The following is a 13,580-nucleotide window of genomic DNA, read 5'->3' as shown; positions in this document are numbered from 1 at the left end:
CGCTCAGCTCTGCGTGTGCTCCCTGGCCTGGTTCATCCTCACTTGCTCCACAGCAATTTCATTGCTGCCTAATTAGCCATCAGTCGGATCTTTCTGTGCTGCCAGCTGTCGTTCAAGTTTTCACCAACTTATTTGTGTGAGTTAAAGGACTCGGACCCTCATCTTCTTCGTCACCTGTTGCTGATTTCAATGCACAAAACCACAGAGCTCTTACATGCAGTGTTTAGGGCGATCTAATATTCAAGGCTGCGTTTTCACAAGCATAGATTCATCCAGAAAATAAGAATTATTGTTATTTATTGCAGCAGTTTGGAGCTTCTCTTTACTTTTTTTTTTTAAACCTGGACCTTATTTCTGGCATAAAATATGTTCATCTACTCACCGATAACAGTTTGGTGAAAGTCGGCGTCCTTCAGAAGATATTTAGATCCCTGGAGATCTGTGTATATCCATATAACGGGAGAGAACAGGGCAGAGACAATACAGCCTCTAAATAAGGCGTTATCTGTCTTTATTTCACCAATACTTTAAGACCAATGAATGAATGAACGCATACTTTTGCACTGTTAGCTCAGAGCTGCCGTGTTGTTGTTATTGAGGGCTTATAGGAAGCTGTGCTGCAGCGGCGTGCGGTGATGACGTCATCCCAGTAGACACGTGTGTAGAAAGCTTCACTAATTCGTCCCCTTTAATTTGGGCCAGTTTGAGATATTTCTGCCTGGAAACAGTCTCAGAAGTTGGACAGGTTCCTTCTACCACTTTTACAGTGGTTAGATACTCCTCCTCCTTTTCTTTTAGGGGTCAAGAAGTAGTGCTCACCGAGCCATCTGAAATGTCTCCCAACCTCCCAGAAGGCACCACCTGACCACTACTCCTTGATCCTTATAAGAAAAGAGGAAGAATGGGGATCGAGCCAACAAGCTGAGGTTGGATGAGATGACTCCAAGAGGCTTTTTAGCATCTTTCAGTTCTCCTCACCAGATTAAAAACCTCCATATTTTTAACGAGATGCTTGTCAACGTTTTGTTTGGCTGTAAACTCAGTGGCTCGAACACAGATTTTTAAATTTAAGTGCTGTAAATATGAATTTCTAAGCTCCTCTTCCTGTTTTTCTCCCCCCCGCAGCCCCACTTGGCGGTCGGCAGCAACGACTACTACATGTCCATCTATTCAGCAGAAAAGAGGCTGAGATAACACACCAGCATCCATCGCCTCCCCTCCAACACATGAATTCTGACCCTGACGTTTTTCCCTGTACATACGCAGTTTACCCCCCTGAATGTTCTCGTGACGGCTGCTGATAAAAACTCATGCTACGAACGACTCTTTACATATATATATCTATATATATATATAAATATTATCATTGTTTATTCATATTCTTATTATGAAGCTAATGATTGTAGACTTGGCTGTGCTGAGGAGTGTGTATATTTAAATATAGCAGAAGAAGAGAGGTTCTATTTTAAAGAAGTGGTACCCACCGAACACTGCGGCTTCTCCTCGCCGCACAACGAGCATCACTACCTGAATGAACTGTTAACGAGCCCACGTGTGGCGGGCGAGGGAGGGGTCATACACTGTTAAAACACACTCACTGCTGCAGGAAACACGGACTCACCCCTCCGCTGGGCCCCGACGGCTTTCTAGTTTTACGTTTAAAAAAGAGAGAAAAGGCCACCACACAGCCAAAGGATACGGCTTCTGTTCCCCTGCTGCCGAGATGGACCGAGAGTCGGTGGATTGTGCTTGTTGTCTGATTCCTGGCAGATGTGATATGGCTTAGTTTCTCTGTGTGTGTTGTTATAGCACAGATGTGCCCACAGTGGGCTCTCACAGCCTTGGACTTTATGGACTCCTGCTCCTTTACTACAGATCTCCTCCTCGCCTCCCTGATCCCAGTGTGCCAAACATAATCATGAGCATTCATGCAAGTCCCTTTGGTGTGGCTACCAGGGATGTTTTTGTTTGTTTGTTTGTTTGTTTGTTTTAACTAAGAGAAAACCTGCAGCACCCGTCCAGGACGCCCTCCTGCAAGGCAATAAGACGGCTCCTGATTCAGCCTCACGCTGCTGATGCTTCAAGACAAACCAGCGCCTCCATTGCTCCAGCACAGCAATACACTCAACACTCATTTCCATGATGTAGTTCAACATGTCCCCCGTCTGCTCCCATCACCTCTTATGGTTTCCTGTTTCTGTCTGAGCTCTTTGCTGATCTGAACAGGGCCAATCGCGCCCTGTTAGCACCTTCTCGGCTCTGATTTATCTTTAAATTTCCTATACAGTTCATTCTGGCGTCATCGCGAGCCTCCTTTTGTTTTGATCATGTGTTTACAGAGCTGGAAGCGGGAAGGGCGCTGCATGTTAAGCGGATACCAACTCGCCCGCGGCTCCCACTTCAACAAGTCGCCAGTAAATGCTCACTGTGTCAGCTTTTAGTCGGCACCCTAGATTTTGCTCAGGTATCTCATGAGCCAACTCAAACCGCTGTCCTCAGAGTCCTGGGGAGTCCTGGGGAGTCCTGGGGGTCCTCTGAGTCCTGGGGGTCCTCGGGAGTCCTCGGATTCCTCAGGAGTCCTGGGAGTCCTCAAAGTCCTGGGGGTCCTCGGAGTCCTGGGGGTCCTGGGGGTCCTCGGAGCATGGTGGGCAGGTGTTTCCACCCTCCCCGAGGTGGAAACTGCTGATGAGTCATTTGTGGTGCTGTTCTGGTCAAAGGTTGTCTGTGTATCACCAACCACGTGCCTCTTTTCTGGGGCTACAAGCTTTGCCTTCTTAGCTTTTTCTTTTTAAATGTTTCTCTTTCTGTTCTTGTAATTTATGTTTTTAATTCTTGTAGCATTTCGTTTGCCTCGGCCTCGGTGATGTGGAAGGAATGATTAAAAAAAAAAAAGCCTGGACAGCCTTTACCCACACACGCTGCAGTTAACGGTTTTCTGCTCCCTCCTTTTCCCTTCCCCCGGCCGCCCTTCTGCGCCGAATCTCCTGAGCTTTGCTTTTCCTCACAGAACGAGCGAAGTTGGGGATTGAAAGCGAAACGTGTCCCCGGTCCTTGAACGCGACTGCAGCGGCGGTCAGCCACACAAACTCCCCGGCGTCACGCCTTCACTGAGCTCTGAGCTCGGGAACCACGTTCATCTCTGATTATCCAGCTTCGGATTTTAAGGTTGTAGATCTGGAGAAAAAAAAGACTTTACCGCAGTTTAAAGGAAAGGAAATGAAAACAATCAAATTTGTCTTTGTGACTGTAGACTGCTTTGCTGACTGTGGTTTATGAGAGAGGAGATGAAATCAGTGAAATAAACCAAATACAACACCAGATGTGGTCGGTTTCTGACACGTGCTCTGAAAACACTTTCACCTCAGGGGCCTGAACTGCTCATTTAGACTCACCAGGAGCAGTTTTTAATCTCTAATTTTCAAAATTAATCTTCACCGGTGAACACTTTGCATTTTAATGGATGGTTTTCTATCCGTATGATTACTTTAAAAAAAACTTTTTGTTGAGGACCAAATTTCGTGGCTCATTTCCTTTTTGTTTTTATTGAAATTTAACCGTTTATGTTTACAATAACTGACTTTTCCTTTTATTTCTCAGTCATCAACATCGTCATCACATTCAGTCGCTGCAGCCATTCAAATCATCTTAAAGGAAAGCAACATCCCAGTTTAAATGTGAAGCACTAAATCTATTTAAAATATAGCTGCAAGCAGTGATGGGGGGGCCTAGCAGCATAGCAGAATAGGCAAGCCTACAGCTGCTCAGGAAGGCGTCACGAGTCCAAATTTGCCATTGATACATCAGTATCATTGAAATCGGACAATATGCGTGACCTGCAATGCTTTTTGAAGGTTTTTCATCAAATTCAAAATGGCGGAATATTCAACATGACGCAAATGATGTCATAGGTTGCGATTACCTCGTCTACATCCAGGGATTCCAACGGTACCTCATTTTTAAAATGCCTTTTTGCAACATATAGCGCCCCATAAAGGCCAAAGTTCAACATAATTCTTGGGCCTCTCCCAGTAGCGGTCATGAGTCTGCGTTAGAAGTTTGACGTCAAAAAATCAAATGGTTGCCGAGACATGGCCTCACTTCCTGTTTGACGGCGTCACCACCGAGTTTGATTGGCTGCTACGGTCAAACAGAAGCGAAATTAAAATTCTAGATTCTACATACCAAGTCCCGTGAAAATCGAACAATCTCTGTGACCTGAAATGCTTTTTGAAGGTTTTTGATCAAATTCAAAATGGCGGAAAATATAATAAGACTGAAATTGACGCCATTGGACTCGTCTTGATCCAAGGATGCCTCATTTGTGAAATTTGGACCAAGGAGTCCAAAGTTATGCAACTGAATGCACTTCGAACTTTGACATGTTGGTGGCGCTAAAGAGTTCACTGTACGAAGATGAAAATTCTTGACGTTGACTTTGGCACTTGGCTGATTACGTGTGCCAAATGTCACAACTTTTTACCATAGCGTTCATGGGGCTGCCATAGACTTCAATTGCAGCCAAAACGGATCAATGAAAATAGGAAAAGCTACTAACACAATGGGTGCCTTCGCTGCTAGGCCCCCAATGACGGCATACGAGTGGAAAACGTAAAGTAAGGGGGCAGAGATGGACGCCCCTGCTCTCTGATATCTCAAAATATCTGGTTCAACATGACGTCCTGTCAATCCATTCTTAAAAAGCTTCATTTAAGGATTTTTTTTCTTTCCTTCTGTTTAATCAAAATGTCTGAAATGAGGCTCCACGGTTGACGGGAAATTGAAGTTTGTCAAGCTCCACGTGCACTTTGTGCTCAGGAACGTTAACTTAGTGAGAGTTCAAGTTGTTTTAACACCCTTCCTGCAGTGGATGAATCATTTTGAGCATGTATGAAGTAAACAGGCTGCTGGACGGTTCATTTTTCCACTCTGACGGGTTTATTTAAGGCTGGCATCACTCAGATGTGCGCAGTCCGTTAGCTCTAATGCAGGTTTGCTGATCTCAGTGATCATTAGATATCTGGGTCATGACTGTGAAATGCAATGCAACACCAGCGTTAGTTCCATCTTATACTGAGTCCCGTATCTGAGCTGCTGTTCCACTTCCCCGTGCAGCTGACTGTCCTCGGTTCTTCAGTCTTTTTAAGCGTTCACACCAAACTATTTCCACCTCCATGTGACCCGTTAGAGGCAGGTTCAGATTGGTCAAATCTGTTTTCAGTGGCTGAGACGAACCGTTATCTTTTCCTTCAGGAAATGGGATTTGCTGCACAAAGAATGTTCTCCATACCTGTGCAGGCCCTGCCAGCCGGGCTCACGGGTCAAACCCAAGCAGTTCGGCCTTGTTGTGACCACACACACACGCACACGGACACACTCACTGTATGCGGAGGAGGCCCGAGAAGAACATTCCACAACAGCAAAGAGTCGGGCGGCACGAACATCCTGAGGAAACAACACTCACTTCCTGTGAAATTAAGCCAAGCCGATGGCTGTTTGGGGTGATAACCGGCGCCACTGGATCACCGCTGAGTGGCTGAGGTGAAGCACCACCTCAGTGTCCGCCCACACGCACACAAACGCCACCCGTCGGGCAGCCCAGTCACAAGCTTGTTCACCTCCAGGACAGCCAGCAGCCCGGGAGCCTCGGACAGGATGGGCCCCCTGCTACTGCTCGGCTCCGCACTCCTGTGCAGCTGTAAGGCTCCTCACCTTTCACCTTCTCTCACAACTCTTGTTGAGGAGATGATTGATCTGACTCTAACCTGGTGCTTTATTTTATTTTCTCGCTCCAAGACTTCCAGTTGGGGAGAGTGGTGAACGCAAAGGAATGTAAGTATAACCTGAGATGGATAAGACCTGTTCCATTTGTCCTGGAAACAACTCGCTGGTTTACTCTCTGAGGTTTCACTGGTTGTAGCTGAAGAGCTTAGAGTCACTCTCTGCTTTGGGCTGGTTTGATCAGTTATTTGCCTTTAAAAGCCCCTGATAAAGTCAGGAGGGAAGGTTCAGTGGAAACAGTGTGGGTTGTTATCAAAGCTCTCTGCTGGCTGGTGTGTGATGTGGTGGAAAAGCTGCGGTAGGATGTGTTGGCGAGCAGCGTGGCACGCCTCCCTAACCTTTGGAGCTGGTGTGATGGAAGGTGTGAGTCTATTACACAAGTTGGGTTGTGACCGGCAGGTCCCTGATGGAAGCAGAGCTTATTCTTTAAGAGGCTTCGTGGGTTCGGTTGTGTTCATTTGTGAAGTAATGAGATGATTTTAGCTTTTTGGACCCAAACATTTATTTAAATAAAACAATCAAATAAATGTTGGGGGTAAAATCAGTGTTTTATGTTTATTTGTAAAATATTAGGTTGATTTTAGCTTTTTGGAGCCCAAACATTTATTTAAATAAAAATTTTGGGGGTAAAATCAATGTTTTGTGTTTATTTGTAAAATATTAGGTTGATTTTTAGCTGTCTGGAGCCCAAATATTAATTTAAATAAAACAATTTGGGGGTAAAATAAGTGTTTTGTGTTTATTTGTGAAATATTAGGATGATTTTAGCTTTTTCGAGCCCAAACATTTATTTAAGTAAAACAATCAAATAAATGTTGGGGGTAAAATCAGTGTTTTATGTTTATTTGTGAAATATTAGGATGATTTTAGCTTTTTGGAGCCCAAACATTAACTTTAATAAAACAAATTGGGGCTAAAATCAGTGTTTTGTGTAATTTGTGAAATATTAGGATGATTTTAGCTTTTTGGAGCCCAAACATTTATTTAAATAAAACAATCAGAGAAATGTTGGGGGTAAAATCACCATTTTGTATTTATTTGTGAAATATTAGGTTGATTTTAGCTGTCTGGAGCCCAAACATTTATTTAAGTAAAACAATCAAATAAATGTTGGGGGTAAAATCAGTGTTTTATGTTTATTTGTGAAATATTAGGATGATTTTAGCTTTTTGGAGCCCAAACATTTATTTAAGTAAAACAATCAAATAAATGTTGGGGGTAAAATCCGTGTTTTGTGTTTATTTGTGAAATATTAGGATGGTTTTAGCTGTCTGGAGCCCAAACATTAACTATAATAAAACAAATTGGGGCTAAAATCAGTGTTTTGTGTAATTTGTAAAATATTAGGATGATTTTAGCTGTCTGGAGCCCAAACATTTATTTAAGTAAAACAATCAAATAAATGTTGGGGGTAAAATCAGTGTTTTATGTTTATTTGTGAAATATTAGGATGATTTTAGCTTTTTGGAGCCCAAACATTTATTTAAATAAAACATTTTGGGGGTATAATCACTGTTTTGTGTTTATTTGTAAAATATTAGGATGAGTTTAGCTTTTTGGAGCCCAAACATTTATCTAAATAAAACATTTTGGGGGTAAAATCACTGTTTTGTGTTGTGGAATCCCACTGATGTGTTTCGTCCTATGACTGCTGTACATCGATGATACTTTAAGTCCTCCTGAACTCTTCTTCTTTCTTTTTCCTCATTCTTTTATTTTCCACACCTGCTCTGTTCTATTCAGGGTCACAGTGGGCCTGAGACACTTTTTACTGCTTTACATTGATCAGTTTACAATTTTAGAACTTTAAACTGACAAAAGACACCAAAAAGCCCAACAGAACAGCTGAAGGGATGCGTTGATGGACAGAAAACTGAGTAGTTTGTTCACGCAGGCAGATTAAAAGGCTTTTAAATGACTTTCAGAGAAGACGCGGCCTCTCGTGGTCATGAGGTGTAAAAATGTCTTCCTTTAATGTGATGAAAATACCGTATTTCAGTCTTCAGCAGCCCCATGTAATGTTTTTGACTTCATCCAACCAGGAAATGACATTTTTTCGTAACGTTATTTCAACTAAAAATAGATTCACTTCTTATTTACTTGAGCTTTTAGTGAAATGTGAGCCTATTCAATAATTACGTGTCCCAGAGACACAGTTTAAGCCCACAGATGGCACCTAATCTCTGTGGAGTTAGCGTCTTCTTTTAAATCGCTCCTTAAAACAAGCTTTCATCTGAGTTTGTTCTGACTTTACTTGATTTTATGTTTCATCTCGCCACCAAAAAGTGAGACCAATTACTTCAGCGTGGCCACATTTCATGATGTAGACATAACAAGATTGTTGCATGGAGGGATGCACAAATAATATCGTCTTGACATTAATATCAACCAGTATTTAGCTTGTTGACTGTAATCAGCCTATCTACCATCAGCGTGTGGCAGTGGCTCATATCTGTTAGGTGTGTCCTGTGTAAGTGTTGAAATTGATTGAGTTTATCAGGGTTTAACAGGATAAAAGTCTTATATTTTACAGAAATGATCCTTCTATGTAAAACAGTTTTCTGCTCATCCCAAAGTGATGCTCAAAGTACACTAAACCTGCTCCTGTTATTCTTTATAAAGCCATGTTTCCCTGGCTTTAAGTAAGACACAAAAACACCCGGCATCAGCCAAATTCTGATCCAACGTCAGTGTTTGTGTTGGCCCACATTTTGCATCACATTTTAATAAAGTGACAGCGTTGGCTTCTGCACACAAACTGTCACACCGAACAACCCGGTTTCACTAAATAAAGTCGCTTTACTGTGACACTTTACAAACTAACTGGGTGGGGAAACATCGATATCCTTCTTCCTGTATTAGTGGCACCAGTCCCAGCACAAATACAGAGTTTTCTGCTTTATTTCAGTTTTTTTCTACCTCCATCTTTTCTAATTTGGACTCCTTCTTTACTCGGTTTGCTGTCACAAACACTAGCACACCTGGATTCTTCCAGGAAAACCCAGGAGTCACTTCAAAATGTTAGAGACTTGACCCCTTTTTCAGGGCTCTTATCTGCCTCCTCCACCATGTTGAATCCCAGACGTGATCAGATCTATACTTTGATGTGTTGCATCTGTGGTTTGTTACATATTTCATTACTGTGTAGAAGCACTTGCAGAATATTTTACTGATTCATACTGACATATTTTCACTTCAGTTAGTTGTTGAAACAGGATTTTTACACTTTACAGACCTGAATATTTCCTCCAAAATACTTTTTTTGTCTTGTCAGAGCCTCTGAAAGTGAAACAACTATGCCCCAGAAATGTGTGTGTCATCCCTTTTTTGTGTTGTCAGCCTGAAACTGCCATGACTCCTGCTGTGTTTGGAGCCTTGGAAGTAAATCTCAGTGCCCCACGCTTGATTTTTCTTATCATCTGCCCCGGGAGCTCGTGCTGAACGATGCTGGGCGTGGGCCAAATTCAGCATGCTCTGAAATGGTGTTATGGCCCCCCTGTGACCCGTTTGGGGAACAAAGTGCTCTTCCTCACTTCTCAGGGTTTATTTACCGCCCCGGTTGGAGTCACAACAGCAGCCTGTTGTCTGTAACACTCGTCCATACGGGTGATGTAGCGGAGAGGTTTGGCGCCGGCATGCAGATGCTCCTGCCTCTTGTTGCACTGCGGAAAACTAAACTGATGTCACTTTTCAAAGTGCCTTCCTCTTTTAAATGCAGATGGGAGTCAGGATGGCACATTCTTCAGGGTTTCTGAGCAGTTTCCACATGTTTGCTGCATACTGATGCGTGGCTTCGGTTATGTGTGGCCAATGGTTATTCAAGAGATAAGAATTAAAGGAAGGAAGGAAAATCATATTTGGGAGCTGCAGGGAGACTGAAGGCGTGTTGGAGAAAACAAAAGAGGGGTCAGTGATGGTGTTGGCCGACAGATAACGCAGCTCATGAGGAGGTTCAGTCTGATTGTGAACACAGTGTAGATGCAGGCGCTGTGAGCATGCAGGAGATCGAGCTGCTGTGGTGAATGTTTGAAAGGGGAGGACTCTGAGATCTAAGATGCTCCGGTGAAAAGCATCAGAGGGAAATCTACTGAGCCTCTGTTATTGCTGATTGAATAAAATTTATTCTCATTTGCTTTTATTCCTTCATCCAGCCAGGGTGTGGGACAAATCAGCTTCCTGAGCACCAAGCTCAGTTTTCTGGCAGCCGTACAGATATTTCAGTGATAGTTGAGTTTGTGTGGATTTAGATTAAAAGTGGTCACTCAAGTCCTCGTGTAACAGTCGGACGTGGAAGCTCAAAGGAAGGAGGTGTAGTTCGTCTTCCTGCATATCGCTGTTTGGACACGTCTGAGGCCAGTTAAAAAGCTTAAACTGGTGTTTACATAGAGCTCACTGGTTTTTCTCTCTGTATGTGTTTGTGTTTAAGTGATTAGCGCACGGAAAGCCCGGGAGGCACCAGCCATCAGGCTAATCTTAATTATCAGAGCATTGGATGGTTATTTCCTTCACTCATTACGACCTGGAACAGCACACACGTTGTTTTTTAAGCCCGGAGGAATGCAGATGGCCCATCAACATATTCAGGACACACTACACTGTTGTTATTTCTAAAGAACACTCAATATGCTTTTTAATTCTGTGTTTTTAGTTTCCTCACAGGCTGATGGATAAAAGGTTTTATTGGACAGTTTTAGCTCTTCTAAAACTGAGTTCTGGTTGCTTTAAATCAAGCGTCCTTCCTCTGTGTTGTCCCCAACATGGATGTTAGTTTTACACGTGGGAAACAGTCGTTATGAGGTTAGGAAAAGAAGGATGGAGAAGGATGGATCCGACTTATGAAAACATGACAGCACTGCAACATAACTTAGACAATTTCCATTATGTGGTATGGGCCTGTGGTTGTAAAGATACAACTGCTTAATAAGTATTCCACATAAAGCACATTTGGGGCTTCAGCTCATGTGTTTGTATCATGTTACTCCATGAAGGCTGCGTTACATACACTCACCGGCCACTTTATCAGCTACACCATCTTTGCTGTTTTTCATAGATGCAACTAAAGAAATGGGAACAAATGATGTGTCTCTGTGACAGGCTGCTGGAAACAAAGTGCCTAAAGATCCTATTTAAAATGGCTTCTTTGCTAAGTTGTCTGTTATGTGTGGACTCAACACTGGTTCATCCCTTGAGTTAAGAGCCTTTTTCCTGCTTGAACGATCCATAGGTCAGAGTAAAGTGGTTTAACGAACTACACTGCACTGAAAATGAGTGAGAAATCAGCCAATGTTCAAAGAAAAACGGAAGAACTATTGATCAAAGCCTGTCTTTTAAAAGATTGTAAGAAAGTCTGGCTGCTTGAAAGCAAGATACAAAGAAATTAAGTCATATTATCTGAAAGCTCAAACTTGAGGTCAAAGTTAGCTTGATTTAACTGACTACTTTCAGGCTGGTATTCTGGTTTTAACTCTATTGTTCAAATTCACACCCCAGCATTCGTGATCGAATCCATTGCCCTGTCCATCGAGCCTCACACCAACGTGCCTCGGAACACCAATGTCACTTTGAGGTGCAAGATCAAGGTCATCCAGGGGTCTGAGGTGCTGAGTCGTGAGTATGGCTTATACAAGGACAACGAGATCATCTACAACAAGACCACCAGCTCCTCTGAGGATTTTCTGTACCACCTGCCCGAGGTCAGAGTCTCCAACAACGGCAGGTACTACTGTATGATAACCATCCAAGGCGCGCAGAAGACCAGCGAAACCGAAAGGCTCGCGGTGACAGGTGGGTTTATATGTTCAGATACGTCACTCAGGTACAATTTATTAAAAGCAGAAGTCATAAAGAGATTCTGAGACTCGTCTCTTTGTTCACTGGCTTCCAGGCCTGTCAAAGCCCGTCCTACGCATCAACCAGAGTAACTTCACAGAAGGGGAGGAGATCTCAGCCTGGTGTTCGGCGCCGGGCGAGTCGGGCCCGCTTTTATTCTACTACTACGATAACTCCAAAGAGATCCGACTGCATCACATGAACTACGACACCTCAATGGCCAAGATGCGCCTCAAAGATGTTGGAAGGCACAACATTCACTGTTCCTACACTGTCGTCCTCAAAACAGAATCTGTCAAATCTGTGGAAAGCAACACTGTCACCGTTGCAGTCAGAGGTATGTTGGATGTCACTCAGTGGGGTTACATGGCTCTGAAAGGATCGGATTAGTGCCTAAATTACAATAAGACTGAGTTATTAAGTTCATGTAGACACCTTAATCTGACAAGAAATTGGATCGTATTACTCGCGTTTGGTTTAAGACCCCAAAATAACTGTTGAAAGTGAAATTAAACCTGCTTGTAGACGGTGAAGCACATGGTGAATTAGACTTTGCGTTCTGTGCATGCTCGAGATTTTTTCCCAGGATCATGACCCGGAAGTCAAAGGAGACGATATTACTGTTGTTGTCGCCGTGGGAAAGAAACAAACAACACGATGGAGAATGCTCCGTTGTGCATCTCGTTTGTGCAACAAGCAGCTCATCACAAACTAAATATAGAGGGACGTAGCTTCATCTTGCTCTTCGTTCTCCATCTTTCTCCAATGCCTGAGTTTGTTGTTGTTGTTGTTGGTGGTGAAGAGGTCAACAGGAAGTGGCTCTATTAGCAATAGTTGAAATGGGTACAGCGCCACCTATCATACCGGGGTATGACATGCTTTGTGCCTATGATTCCATTCATTCACCGCCATATATCCAAGGATAATTACCCTTGCTCAAATAAGGAGCATAACCCAACTATAGCTATAATCGCATTAATCTCATCATGTAGACCCACTGACTGTGTCAACTTTTCCGAGTATTGGATCCAACTGAGGACTCATTATGTTGCATCCACAGAGCTGTCCATCACACCGGTTCTGGAGATTTCCCCTCAGGACAACATCTATGAAGGAGACCGTCTCAGTATCACCTGCACAGTCAGCGACTTTCACCAAAGCTCTCTAAATACAGAGCTCATCTTGAGTCAGGAAAACCTCATGCTCAGCCGGGGAAACTGGTACGTCAACTACAGCATGATCGCACCAACGTCTGCGACCCACACATTCCAATGCATGCTGATGGTGGGCAGCGTGAGGAAGGTGGACACAAAGAGCGTGCCCGTGAAAGGTGAGTGCGCAGAGGATGCGTGACCTATTTCTACATTCTGTTGTTTCTGGCTCTCCATAAAGCAAATATTATCCTTTACACTGTCGGTAAAAGTCTCTGGGCAGAGGATGAGCTGATGTTTGGTGTGAATCTTCCCACAGAGCTGTTCTCGGTGCCCACTCTCACCATGGCTCCTCTTGAGGTCTTTCAAAGGGAAACCATGACGCTAACCTGCAGAAGTGACAGAGTAGCCCACGAGAGGCTCGACCGGAGTGAACTCAATTACACTCTTTTTCCAGTCGACAGCCTGATTCCCAGAAGTTCAGGGTTATTCTTTGGCAAGGCCCTGCTGAATGACTTCAACTATACATGTGCAGCTCGAGCAAAGGGAATCGAGAAATCCAGTAAAACTCTGACTGTTCGTCCAAAAGGTAAGCTGCTTCTTTAGATGCATGTTAGTTGAACTTAAAGGTTATAAGAGTTGGCATAAACCCCTTTTTATTAAACAAAGGAGGCCATATGCCAACACTGACTTTGTGAGGTTAATTAAGCCCAAGTCATGTTAGATTCGGATTTGTAGTTAATTTCTCTTTGAGAAATATGCTTCCACTGCCTGGAAATGACACGAACAGCTCAAAAACACAGAGTAGCTATAAGAGTCTTT

At 43.4% G+C, this 13,580-nt stretch overlaps 2 protein-coding genes across 12 annotated transcripts in view; both read left to right on the top strand.

The window, feature by feature from the left end:
• rptor (regulatory associated protein of MTOR, complex 1) overlaps window positions 1–3,318 on the top strand; it is a 193,280-nt gene extending 189,962 nt beyond the window's left edge. For all 7 annotated transcript variants that reach the window (XM_075463436.1, XM_075463435.1, XM_075463433.1 and 4 more), the window contains one exon: window positions 1,126–3,318. In XM_075463436.1, coding sequence (XP_075319551.1) covers window positions 1,126–1,194 — 69 coding nt within the window. In that variant the 3' untranslated portion in view covers window positions 1,195–3,318. The remainder of the gene's footprint in view (window positions 1–1,125) is intronic.
• Window positions 3,319–5,515: 2,197 nt separating this feature from the next.
• pecam1b (platelet and endothelial cell adhesion molecule 1b) overlaps window positions 5,516–13,580 on the top strand; it is a 29,265-nt gene continuing 21,200 nt past the window's right edge. For 2 of the 5 annotated variants that reach the window (XM_075463425.1, XM_075463429.1), the window contains exons 1-6: window positions 5,519–5,695; window positions 5,794–5,829; window positions 11,269–11,562; window positions 11,663–11,944; window positions 12,668–12,937; window positions 13,078–13,347. In XM_075463425.1, the coding sequence (XP_075319540.1) occupies window positions 5,653–5,695; window positions 5,794–5,829; window positions 11,269–11,562; window positions 11,663–11,944; window positions 12,668–12,937; window positions 13,078–13,347 (1,195 nt within the window). In that variant the 5' untranslated portion in view covers window positions 5,519–5,652. Of the gene's footprint in view, window positions 5,696–5,793; window positions 5,830–11,268; window positions 11,563–11,662; window positions 11,945–12,667; window positions 12,938–13,077; window positions 13,348–13,580 lie in introns of all 5 variants that reach the window. The other 3 variants (XM_075463424.1, XM_075463427.1, XM_075463426.1) reach the window with 3 other exon arrangements.

This window comes from Odontesthes bonariensis, chromosome 4 (genome assembly GCF_027942865.1).
Source record: "Odontesthes bonariensis isolate fOdoBon6 chromosome 4, fOdoBon6.hap1, whole genome shotgun sequence".
In the NCBI taxonomy this organism is placed as follows: domain Eukaryota; kingdom Metazoa; phylum Chordata; class Actinopteri; order Atheriniformes; family Atherinopsidae; genus Odontesthes; species Odontesthes bonariensis.
Note: the sequence above shows the minus strand (reverse complement) of the source record. Positions and strands in the feature narration are given on the sequence as shown.